The sequence below is a fragment of the Falco rusticolus genome, chromosome 1 (assembly GCF_015220075.1).
Source record: "Falco rusticolus isolate bFalRus1 chromosome 1, bFalRus1.pri, whole genome shotgun sequence".
Taxonomy (NCBI): Eukaryota; Metazoa; Chordata; class Aves; order Falconiformes; family Falconidae; genus Falco; species Falco rusticolus.
In genome coordinates, this window is record NC_051187.1 from 570070 (window position 1) to 581646 (window position 11577).

Here is an 11577-nt window from a genome sequence, read left to right on the forward strand (position 1 = left end):
TCACCTCACCCAGCTTACAGTAAAAAGGGAAGGAAAATGACCTTCTGGGAAAAAGTCTGATGAAATCCCCCGCAGCTATGACACCATAGATGGCCCTTGCCTGCCCTGGCTGGGACACCATGCCATGCCCCTATCCCCAGCTAGCCACTCTGACCCCAGGAGGGTTAGGAATGGGGCAGGATCTGGTCAATTGCACCCTCAAGGATGCTCCTCCCTATAGGGATGCTTGTCCTCATGTCTCCAGTATATTCCCAGTCAGGTGCTGGGGACACAGATTGGAGGTTCTCCTGCAGGGTGGCCCCAGGACACATTGCCAGCATGGCTAGACCCCAGCGCCTGGCTCAGACCTGCTCCTCCAGGTACTGGGACAGGCCCAGTGCTCCAGCTGGTCACCCCCTCCTCCATTGGGGGAGCACCGCAGCACAGCAGGACACCAGGCAGAGCAGCAGAGCTGGGGCTCAGGCTCCTCCTCAGCTGCAAACCCAGAGCCCAGATGTCAACACAGCCACCGACTCACCGCAAAGGGTTTCTGTCGCAGTTAGGGGCTGGGTGCTAATGGCTGCAGCTCAGGGCCTGCGCAGGGAACTGGCACATCTGGACCACTGTCTGTTTCCTGGACTGGGGCTCACAGCACCCTGTGGTGGCAGTCCCTTGCCACCAGGTGCCACTGCCAAAACACCCACACCACACCTCCTTCAGCAGAGCCAATGCTTTACCAGAGATGCCAAGGCCAACTACAGAGCTGGGAGTGCTGCCCAGCATCCCTCGGGCAAGCCTGGGGCATGTGCCTGGCTTGGAGCATGCTAGCAGGGCCTGCCCCAGCGCCCCTCAGCCTCCCTTGCCCCTCCAGTCCAGTTGAAAAGTCGGTTAAATAAACTCAATGCCCTCGTATTTCACACTGCCAATCCTGGTCTCAGGCAGAAGGAAGCGCCCGTCCAGTGTGAAGGCCATGATGTAGCTAGCAATCTTGCCGTTGTCCTCTTCCGATTTCAGCGCCACAATGATCTGGTCGTCTGTGTCCGGGATGAACTTGAAGGAAGAGAAGCCGTGGGTAGGGACTACCTCACCCACACGTCCCACTGTCACATCCCCAAAGTCCTGAGTAGAGCTCAGCAGCAGGTTGGTGCCTCGCCGCTCATCTGCCTTCTCATTGTATCGCTCATGGCTGGCACGGCGCGGCAGGAAGAACCAGCGCTGCAGGGTGTCACTCCAGGAGACCGACTCGTGGATCAGGTAACCTGCGGCAAGGAGTGGTGTCTGACGGCATGAGGCAGAGAGCACCCACCAGGCTGGGGTGGGTCTGCTCCCCACTTCAAAGGACACCACAGCTGGGGAGGTTGCAGCCCCCAGAGGCAACTGCTGTAAATGTTTCTGCCTTCTCCTGCCCCACTGCCCATGCAGCAGCCCCCCCAGTCCCTCCCGGAGCTGGGCAGGGGCACCCTGGCACAGCCTCCTCTGCCCAGGGGGCCTGGCTGCCAGGCACAGCACCAGCTAAGTGAACCTCCCACTGCTTGTGGCAGACAGGAGAAAACTGGCCAGGGTCAGCTCTGGCCTCTCTGCCAGGACAGGAGGAGGTCTCTGGCCTCCAGCATCCTTTAAGTCTCACTCCAGTCCCAGTATCTATGGGGAGGGAGACCTCAGCCCTGGGGCCTGCTGAGGGTGTGGGACACAAGGTGGCAGAAGGGAGCCTCACTCAGTACCTGGGGGTCGGATCCCTGCCGCAGCCCTCAGTGCGTTGTAGTTCACCACCCAGTTCTCATGGCCCACGTCGCCCTTGTAGCCGATGACCTTCACCCACTCGGGGTTCTCGTTCACCACCTCCCCCGTTGTTGTGGTCCATTCCTTGCCCAGTCCCCCCACGTAGAGGTGCTCATCCTTCACTGCCAGCCACTCTGCCTTGAAGCCTGCAGTGGAGAGAATGGCATGAGCCAGGGCTCAGCCAGCACAAACATCAGACTGGCCACACTCCCCTGAACGCCACACCAGACACCCAGATCCTGGGCACAGCCTCCCAAGTCCCTGGGCAGGATTGCCCCTGTCCCACCCAGGCTTACGGAGTCACAGAAATGGTGCACCCCACCCCAGCGAGCCACAAAGAGCCAAGGGCTTCACTGCTCTGCATCTGCAGGGCAGACTGGTGGAGCTCACCTTTCCCTACTGTGCCATCCCCATCTGGGAGGATCACCCAGGGCACCACCTTGTTGCCTTCAATCTGGTAGACCACTCCTGTCCGGTCATCCACAGCGTACAGCTTCCCATTGAAGACGACCAGCTCTGAGAGCTCCATGCCCCTGCCCTTCTCAGCCAGGTGGGACTGCAGCACGCTCTCGTCTTTGTCCCACTCCACTGTCACGCTGTCCCCACTGTCTGACAGCACCAGGTAGCCCTTCTTCAGGTAACTGAACCAGGTGTGCTCCTCAGAGCCCCGGGACTGCATGTCCAGGTCCGCAATGACTCCGATGCGGTAGCGCACACCCTCGGAGTTTCTCTGGGGTGGGGACAGCGGGTAGGTGTCATTGTAGCGGTCCCCTGTGTGCAGGCTGAGCTGCCAGTTGTGAGGATTGGGTGGACCATGCCGCGCTGGTGAGGACCGGTGCAGGCAGAAGAGCAGCAGCACAATCCCCACACAAGCTGATGACAGCACGATGGCCTTCCAGCGCAGTCGAAAGCGGGGATCAGCACCCTTGGTCATGGACGCGAGGACAGGTAGACCACCCACGCTGATCCGGAGGGGGCTCATAGACTCATGGCAGGGCGGGATGGGCATCAGACTTGGGGCAAGGAGAACCTGGTGGAAAAAAGGGAGGAAGCAGGTCAGGGAGCTGGAGCCTGGTGCTGCACTGAGCTCAGGGGGCTGCAGGGCATGGCCACAAGGGAGAGGTGAGGGACCTCACCCCCTCTCCTGCAGCAGGAGAAGGTGCTGCTGCCTCAAGCAGGGAAGGGGGCTGCTTTGCTGCTGAGGGCACTCTCAGCCCCTTCCCACCTCAACCCTGCTCTGCCCTCCCAGACCAGAACAAGCCACAAGCCCCAAAGTGTTGGCAGGCATGCATGACCTGCTCAGCACCTCTACCTGCCCCAGGGTCCATAGTAACCCTGGGCGAGTCCCCAGGACCTGTACTTGGGTGTCCTGCTGAGCAGCGTTCCTGCACAGCCCCAGGAGGGAGTTCCCCTCCAGCAGCAAGAACAACCCTTGGTGTCTATGGAGTGGCTAGCCGGCCTGTCCCAGCTCCCACAGCCCCCAGGAACCAGCCCTGCTGCTGAGCAGTAGGCATGTCCCCAGGCCCCACAGAGACACCAGGAGACACGTGGCAGCTCCGCCCGAGCAGGATGCCAATGCTTGAGCAGGAAGTGCAGCACCTGGGTTCAAGGGACAAACACCAGAACTTGCCGAGCCTTGAAGCTGCAGTAGCCTCTACCAGGTCTGCCCACTGTCATGGTGTCTCCTCTGGGCATGACTCATATGTGGGTACCCTCAGCCCACCCTGTGCTGTGCCCACCCACAGGGCCAAGGTGCCAGAGCAGTGCCTCTCCCTGCAGCACAGGGGATGTGGCAGCTCCCTGGGCTCCTGCAGATGGACTATACCAGGCTGTGCAGGGAGCGAGCAGCCCCCAGGCACTGGAAGCTGCCCCATCACCCCGTGCCATGCAGCACAGGGCAAGGACCCCCAGCCTGGGGCAAGGCAGAGGGGTGCCCAGCTGCCAGCCCAGGCCTGTCACCGGCTGTGGTGGGGCCCCGGGCCTGGCGCTGGGCACGGGCCGTGCTCCCCACAAGCAGCCATGACACGGGGCTCTCAATGTGCCTTTCAGCAGCCAGAGGGGTGAACAGAGGCTGCATTGAGCATGGGAGGCCGAGCCCGGGCAGGCGGGTGTGCTCCTGGCCACGGCCGGGACACAGAGGAGCCCACGAGGGACAGCTGCTCGCCCCGGGGCGCCGCCACAGCGGGGTAAAAACCCTGCAGGGGAGGGGGGGCAGTGCTCCTCCGTTCTGCTACGATCCCGGAGCACCGCCCTCGGCAGGGCCCTGGGGACCCCGCTCAGTGCACTGGTCCCCACTGTGGCTGTAGGGACGCCAGCACCTGCCCTGAGCACAGCTACGTGGCCCTCTCCCCCCGGGCATGGCCACGGGGACGCCCCCAGCCGGCACGGACACGGGGACCCTCGGGCCCTCCGGGCACGGGGACCCCCGAACCCCCTACTCGGAGCGAGCTGCCGGGAAGCCGATGCCCCGCCCGGCCTGAGCGGGGCCTTAAGGGCCTCCGCGCCCCCTGGACCCTCTGCCGCGGGGCACAGCCTCGGCGCCTCCGGTGTTCCCCCCGAGCAGAGTGCTCTGTGCCCGCGGTGCTCCCGCCCCAGCCCGGCGGGCCCCCTCCCCACAGGCCCGGCCCCGAGGCCCCGCAGCGCGGTTCGCGCCCCCCGCCCCGGTGTCCCCACTCACCGCGGCGCCGCCCGAGCGTAGCCGCCCGCCCCCCGCACAGCCACCGCCTACGGCTCCCGGCAGCCCCCGCGCGCCGCCACGGCGGCCGGCAGCGGCCAAATCACTGCGGCCGCAGCGGAACGACAACTCCCATCAGCCCTCGCGCGTCAGTGCCGCGCTGCGCCGCGGGGGCTGCTGGGAGCTGCAGTCCACCCCGCGGCCTGCTTCGTGCCCGAACCGGGCCGGGCACGGCGACAAAGGACCGGTCAGCCCCGACCGGCCCCGGCCCCCCGCACACGTGCTGTTGGAACCCAGCGATGGGCGGGGGGGCCGCAGGGCGCGGGCTGAGCCGGCTCTGCGGAGTGGTGTCTCCTGCGGCCCAGCCTCGGGTGGGCATGTCCCCGGGTGCAGCCCCCGGTGCAGGCAGGCCCCAGCCCGCGGCTCCTGACACACCAGCGTTAACTGGGACGGGCCCCGTGTCCCCCCAGCACTTGGGGTGCAGGGAGTGGGGCCAGGTCCTGCCCAGCGCTGTGGGACACGTGTGTGTGTCTGGCTGTCTGCGAAAGGTCCCAGCGAAGCCCCTGGCATGTGCTGCTGCCATTCCCTGACCTTGGGCCAGCGCTGGTCATGGCTGCAGGCCCGGTGCTGGTAGGCGCTGGGAGCACACATGGTTAACGCCAGCCGCCCGCGCTGCTGGGCTCACATCTGGCAGTGGGAGGGCTGCACGCCTGGTCCTGCTCCTCTGCTGCCTCCTTTACTTTCTAGAAAGTGCATTTCCGCCCAGGCCAGAGGAGGAGAAGAGGCTGCTGGAGTGGGAGGCAGCCGATCCGCTGCAGGCAGGCTCTGCCCCGTGCCGGGGGGCTGGCAGGGCAGCACAGAGGGATGCTCTAGGGAAGGCAAGGCAGCACCAGGAGGGAGCAACTCTGCCCCGGAGGTAGGTAGGGGGCAGGTTTGGGGGAGGGCCCTGCAGGCCTAGGACCAGCACCTTATTGTGTACCCATTTGCAGGTGCTGTCAGGGCACAGCAGCACTGGTGTGGATTCACTCATGAGGTGGCTCCACCTCACTGGTCGAATGGGTGCCCTGGGGCATGTCCAGCAGCGGTGACCAGGGTCCCCCCTATCCAGTCCGGTCAGTTGAGTGAGGACCCTGCCCTGCCTGCGAAGGGGTGGTGGGGACCACAGGGCTGAACCCCACAGTCTGGGGTCACAGCCTGACCCACAGCAGCTTGGCAAGGACAGACGCTGGGAGGTGGTTAGTGCTGGAACTTGCAGCACAGGCTTGACCCAGCACAGATCCACCGCAGCTCCCCCAGCCCTGTGCCCCAAAAAACAGACCCTATGAGCACATAAAACCCAGGGCCAGGCTGTCCCCAGGCATGTGCAGGGGACAGGGACGTGGTAGCTGCTGGGGTCCCTAGGACAGCATCTGGCTGGTGCTGCAGGAGCTGGAAGGCTGCAACCACCCTGCTGGTCCTTCACCACAGCTGCTCCACACAGCTCCCACGCTGCTGCCTGCTGGGTCTGTGCTGCTCTGGGGGCACAAACAGCTCTGCAGCCATTCCAGCTGCTGCACCAAAAGGCAGGGGGAAGCCATCCCACCAGCATGACCCCAGAGGCAACGCAGCTCCAGCTGCTGCAGCTTGGGGAGGGCTCTATCCACCACCCTGAGCCAGTAGGATGAGGTGAGTGTGTAGGTCCTGCTGCCTCCATGCCGCCCACTGCTCTGAGCCCCTTCAACCCCTCCCAAGGGTTTGCTTGTTTCATTCTTGTCTTTATCACCATCTAGGATGTATTTCAGGATGTTTTGACTTGCAGTCACAAAGCTTTAGCAGCCACTTAATTTAAATCTCCAAACGGCTCCTGGAAAGCATCCAATCCTGACAGGAAAAACACCATCCCTTCAGCAGGGCTGTATATGCCTGTGCATACATAGGCACCTCCTGCCCGGTGCGCCTGCGGACATGTGTTCAGGGGCCCAGTGAGCCCTGCATGCTGCTGCTGGGTGCACCATGCCACTGACAGCACTCTGTGTGCACAGGACACTCGCCTCCATTTCCAGCCCTATGACAGCCTGGGAAGCATGCTGCCTTTCTCAGTGGGAATTTTCTGGTGAAGGATTTCTTCTCCTTGTGGAGCAGTTCCCTACAAAGCTGCATTTTCCCTAGGGTTGAGCCTGCTTTGGGTCTCAGGGAAAATGTCTGGTTTGATGGTCCCAGAGCTGAGGGAAAGCCATGGGTTTCCCAAAACACCAGCAGGCTGTGTGCCATGCTCTCTGGCATGTGGCTGGCATAACTGGAGGCCAAGCAGGGTGAAGAGAGCCAGGGCCAAGGCTCTCCTGGATGATATCTGCTCACAAGCCCCTGACTGGCCTCCTCCTTGCTGCTATCCATGGATCCGCTTCTCCCCTGACAACAGAGCTGAGCATGGGCAGGCACCAGGCCAGGGCACAGAGGATGCGGTGCCAGGCTGCCCACACACAGTGCCCACAGCCCTGCCTCTCCCCATAGCCGGCAGCACAGCAGGACTTGGGCAGAGATAACAGGGCGAGAGACAGAGCAGGGAGGGACACAAGCTGGGACACAGACACCGAGAAAAGTGTGTGAGGGAACAGGCCCTCTGCAAAGGATTGAAGCAGTAGGAAAGCCCTTTGGAGCCTTCCCCCATCCCTCCACCTAGTCCCAGTGAAGGTGACTCACAAGCCAGGCATCCATCCTGGCCTCAAACACCCTCTGCTGGAGCATGCCTGCCCAGTCTCCTGTTCCCACCGGTCCTCTGACCCCACCAGCCCCTGTGCTCGGGGGACAACAGTCTGCCTGGGGGCTGGCTCAGTGATCGCTGACTGAGGACCCTGGTGTTTGGAAAGCGGGTGTTCACCAAAACAACAGGATTCTGCCCCAGAATCCTTCCCCTTGGCCTGGCCCACCCCCAGGACGAAGGGCTGTGCTGTGTGGGGCCCTTTGCCCCTTGGGGCAGGGGATCTAGGATCCCTGCAGAACCTGGAGAGCACAGCCAGGTAGTGCAGGGGGAGGCTGTTTGGGGAGGGGAGAAAGGCAAAGGATGTGCCACTTCGGGGAGGCACCTGACAGTACAGGAGTCAGCAGCCTTCTCCATCCCAGCGCTGCAAGGCCCCATCATGGCAGGGTGTGGGACCAGGCAGCCCACACCTGCAGCCCTGTGCCAGCCAGCTGTGCCCCAGCACCACCTCAGACCCCGCGGTTGCACGATGCCAAGCAGCCGGGCAGTGCTGCACATGTGTTTGGTCGTGACCATCCTGGCGCCTTCAGAGCCACAGGGCCAGGTGTGGGGTGTGCCCAACCCCACATCTCCAGCAGATAAGGCTGTGATAAGATGAGGAAGGGCAGCAGGGCTGCCTGGGCTGGGCCATGGTGCCACCAGCTACTGCAAATATTAGCTTTGGCCCCATGCAGGAATCGGGGGTGCCAGGAAGTTTTCTCCCTGTTGCAACTGGCTCCCAGCTGGGGCTGCCAGCCCACATCCACATCTCCAGAGAAGTGGGTCTGGCCTCCTTGCAAGCCCTCACACTGAGGACCAAGAGATGGCAGCTCCTGGGGCACAGAAGCCCCTTTCCTGGGGTCTGTGCAGCCTGTGCTGCAGGCATCCTTGCAAGCTGTGGTGTAGGAGGGATGCAGGCACCCTCCCCAGGCAGGGCTGGGGTTCCCCCACAATAGGCAGGGCTGCACCCTGACATTTGCCCTGTGGCACCTGGAGCTACCTGTAATTTTTTTGGGTGCTGAGACCCCAAGTTGCCATTTTTGGGCATCCTTGGGAGGCAGCTAAAGCCAGGCTGAGTAGGAGCAGCTATGTTTGGCCCAGGGCTTAGACAGTCAGCCAGAGGCTGCTGCTCTGCTCTGCCCTTGGCTCCCCGGGTAATTTTTTCTTCCATGCATGCCAGGGCTCTGGGGGCTGCACAGCCCCATCTCTTAGCAGGACCAGAGCCCCTGCACTGCTCCAAACTTGGGTCTCCCCAGGCACTCACTGGAGTGTCACCAAGGCACACAGCCTAGGTAGAAGCAGCTATTTAGGTACAGATGGTCCCTGCAGTTGGAAGAGATGCACATGCCCATGCTGCGGGCTCTGCTGGGGAAGGGTTGCTGCAAGAGCAGCTTTTTGGGGCTGGAAACACATCTGTGCCCTGTCTGGGGCCGCATAGTGCATCAGGTCCTGTCCTGGGGACAGTGCAGGGCACTGCCAGGCTAGTGTGGCAGGGCATCTCTGAATCTTCCAGCTCTGCCAGGCCTTGCTGTCCCCCTCAGCTATCCCTGGCATCTCACAGGGCACTGCCACAGCATGGAGGGGCTTTGGGCGCCCAGTGTCCTGCTGCTTTCCTGCCTGCTGCTGCCCTCTTCTGCAGGGAGCCAGCTCAGCCCCAGCCCCGACCAGCGTTTGCAGATGGACCCCAAGGAGACACCGCCCCAGCACCATGCTGCCAGGTGAGGGGACCCCGGGGCCAGGGCAGCTGTGACACCCCCAAGGGCCTCAGCCCCCACCCGTAGCTCCCTGTTGCGCTTTGCTTTCTGCCCTCCTAGGGCCATCCAGGAGCAGAAGGCTGGCAGTGCCCAGGAGGGGCTGCCCCCACAGCCCCGCTGTGTTCGCTGCTGTGAGCCGGCCGACCAGCGCTTCTCCTACACCCAGTACCAGCCCCTGCCTCAAATCAACATGACCATCCTGAAAGGTGAGAGCTGTCAGGGCCCCACACTGCAGCAATGCTCATGGCCAAACCTGCAGCCCCGGCACTCCATCAGCCTGCCTGGTCTGCCAGCATCCTCCCAAGGCCAGCACAAAGCTGGGCTCCCAGTGCTGGCTCTCTGGGATGCCAGTCTTGCACGAACTGGGAGCAAGAAGCAGAGGCTGGTGCCTGTGGTCCAGCACCCTGCACAGACAAAGGGGCAGTGGGCAGGAGCCATTGTGGGGTGTGAGCTGCTCCTGTGCTGGTGGGCTCTGGGCAGGGCTGGTGGGGGGGGCGTCCCTGCTGTCTCCATCCTTTTCTGCCAGGCAAAGGGGTTTCCAGGGTTCAGACATGGCACCCGCCTCTGACAGTGCAACTCTCCCTCCTGCTTTGCCCAGGCGAGAAAGGGGACCGCGGTGAGCGAGGCATGCAGGGCAAGTTTGGCAAGACAGGGGTGGCCGGCAGCCGAGGCCACGCAGGGCCCAAGGGACAGAAGGGCAGCATGGGCGCCCCAGGGGAACGCTGCAAGAGCCACTACGCTGCCTTTTCAGTGGGCCGCAAGAAGCCCCTGCACAGCAATGACTACTACCAGACCCTCATCTTCGACACACAGTTTGTCAACCTCTACGAGCACTTCAACATGTTCACGGGCAAGTTCTACTGCTACGTCCCTGGGATCTACTACTTCAGCCTCAACGTGCACACCTGGAACCAGAAAGAGACGTACCTGCACATCATGCGCAATGGGGCAGAGATGGTCATCCTTTATGCCCAGGTGAGTGACCGCAGCATCATGCAGAGCCAAAGCGTCATGTTGGAGCTGCAGGAGCAGGATGAGGTCTGGGTGCGGCTCTACAAGGGCGAGCGTGAGAATGCCATCTTCAGCGATGAGTATGACACTTACATCACCTTCAGCGGCCACCTCATCAAGTACAGCGGGGACCCCTGAGCACCTGGTCCACCCTGCTCCTCCTCCCCTGGGGCAGATGTCTGAGGAGCCCCAGCTGCCCTCTTGCCCCAGGCATGCCACCCACCATTAAGCTGTTAGCCCTTCTACATGCTACTACTGCCAGCAGCTGCACCAGTGTGTGAATGCCCCCATGCCCAGCTCCTCGAGGCTGAGCCTATGTACCTGGAAGAGTCAGAGCCATTTCCAGCCTCTGCTGCATTTGTGACCTGGCAAGCAGTCACTCGCCTGGGGCAGGTAGGGAACTCATCCCCACCTGTGCCTGTGTCAGAGCTGGGTTTGCTGGGGCACAGTCAGTTGTGGCAATGGCTGTGAGCTTGTGTTTGGGGTTTGCTTGGCAGCGCCCTGGTGAGAGGCAGCGCAGATACACACACCGTCTTTTTCCCTTGCCCCCCCTTGCACCATGCCATGTGCGGCAGGCTCCTTCTGCAAAAGAGCAGAGGGTGCTCAGCACCCAGCAGGAAAGGCAGTAAAACCACTAAGGGCCCCTCTCTCTGCAGAGCTGGGTCCCAACAGCACAGATATTGCAGCACAATGGTGGGTACCCTCTGTGCTGAGCCTCCCCAAGTGCTCCCATGGGGGAGCAGATTGTATCTGTTCCCCTTTGCAAGTCCCTATTGCAGTTCCCTCCGCCGCAGCCTCTGCTGGGTGCCGATGCTACCAAGGAGGGGTTGGCACCTTGCCGGCAGCCCTGGGTGCGAGGCCTCAGCTGCTTCCTCTTCAGTTAAATTATCTGCTGGCTAGGCTTTGTATTTTTTGTAGATGCAATAGCAAAGCAGGGCCTGGGACAGTGTGCTGCCCACCACTCTCTGTACAGCTTGTGACCACATTAAACACCCCACAACTTTAAATCCTACTCACACTTTCAGTGTCCTCTTGTGTTGTGTGTGCAGAGGCTCTGTGCAGCTTAGGGCAGGTTCCCACTGCCAGGGTGTGGGGGCTCCCCAAGAGCTACAGGCTGGCACCGTACTGCCCAGCCAGTGGTGGGAAGGGAAGGGCAGCTGGTCCCAGGAGAGCCAGGGAGACCGGAGCCAGGCCTGCAAAGGCCAGCAGCTCCCTAAGGGTGGGGAGCTGAGTGCAGTAACAGACCCATCAGCCTGTGAGCAGGGTGGGCTGTGGGTGGTGACCAGGTTTACCAAGAGTCCTGATCATCCAGCAAGTCCACAGTGATGAAATGGGCCTGAGATCAAGCTGGGAAGCCTGTGGTCAGAGGCTGGATTGGTGGGTCTGTGACTGGGCAGAGCAGGGCTGTAGCTGCAGGGCTGTGGCTGTGGCTGTAGCTGCAGAGCAGCATCCCATCCACCCAGCACAACAGGGAGAGCTCAGGGCTGAGCTTAAAGTGACCTCATGGTGGGTGGAGGGTGGGCGGATGGTGGGTGGTGAGGCTGGTCAGGCTGTCTGGAGCTGGTGGTGCCTGCAGGGCCCCTGTCCTGCTGTCCCCGCAGGGCTGGTCCCAGGGACCCAGCAGGACAGCGGGAGGCAGCTCGGCCCCCCCTCCCAGCCACAGG

General features: G+C 62.5%; 2 protein-coding genes across 5 annotated transcripts; one reads left to right on the forward strand and one right to left on the reverse strand.

Annotated features, from left to right (window-relative positions):
- Nucleotides 1-696: 696 nt before the first annotated feature.
- Nucleotides 697-9934, reverse strand: CANT1 (calcium activated nucleotidase 1). 2 transcript variants are annotated; one of them, XM_037403229.1, is made up of 4 exons: nt 9830-9934; nt 2149-2788; nt 1701-1904; nt 697-1238 (listed from the first exon to the last, which is right to left on the reverse strand). In XM_037403229.1, exons 2-4 carry the CDS (start codon nt 2765-2767, stop codon nt 868-870), a joined length of 1194 nt encoding a protein of 397 aa, XP_037259126.1. In that variant the 5' UTR covers nt 2768-2788; nt 9830-9934; the 3' UTR covers nt 697-867. The 2 variants fall into 2 exon arrangements, with proteins under 2 accessions (XP_037259126.1, XP_037259120.1); XM_037403223.1 differs by lacking the exon at nt 9830-9934 and adding an exon at nt 4436-4490.
- C1QTNF1 (C1q and TNF related 1) lies at nt 4717-10932 on the forward strand. 3 transcript variants are annotated; one of them, XM_037403263.1, is made up of 4 exons: nt 4717-5348; nt 8710-8866; nt 8963-9108; nt 9654-10932. In XM_037403263.1, the coding sequence occupies exons 2-4, from the start codon at nt 8724-8726 to the stop codon at nt 10049-10051; spliced, it is 687 nt and encodes a 228-aa protein (XP_037259160.1). In that variant the 5' UTR covers nt 4717-5348; nt 8710-8723; the 3' UTR covers nt 10052-10932. The 3 variants fall into 3 exon arrangements, with proteins under 3 accessions (XP_037259160.1, XP_037259149.1, XP_037259138.1); XM_037403252.1 differs by having other exon boundaries at nt 4720-5348; nt 8690-8866; nt 9501-10932; XM_037403241.1 differs by having other exon boundaries at nt 4723-5348; nt 9501-10932.
- Nucleotides 10933-11577: the final 645 nt, after the last annotated feature.

Excerpts from the sequence above, each read along its gene's own strand:
- CANT1 (XM_037403229.1), bottom strand. The coding sequence starts at position 2,767 with ATGCCCATCCCGCCCTGCCATGAGTCTATGAGCCCCCTCCGGATCAGC. Across the intron at positions 1,905-2,148 it reads GGATGGCACAGTAGGGAAAG|GCTTCAAGGCAGAGTGGCTG; the intron begins GTGAGCTCCACC and ends TCTCCACTGCAG. Across the intron at positions 1,239-1,700 it reads GGCAGGGATCCGACCCCCAG|GTTACCTGATCCACGAGTCG; the intron begins GTACTGAGTGAG and ends TCCTTGCCGCAG.
- C1QTNF1 (XM_037403252.1), top strand. The coding sequence starts at position 8,724 with ATGGAGGGGCTTTGGGCGCCCAGTGTCCTGCTGCTTTCCTGCCTGCTG. Across the intron at positions 8,867-8,962 it reads CCCCAGCACCATGCTGCCAG|GGCCATCCAGGAGCAGAAGG; the intron begins GTGAGGGGACCC and ends CTGCCCTCCTAG. Across the intron at positions 9,109-9,500 it reads CAACATGACCATCCTGAAAG|GCGAGAAAGGGGACCGCGGT; the intron begins GTGAGAGCTGTC and ends TGCTTTGCCCAG.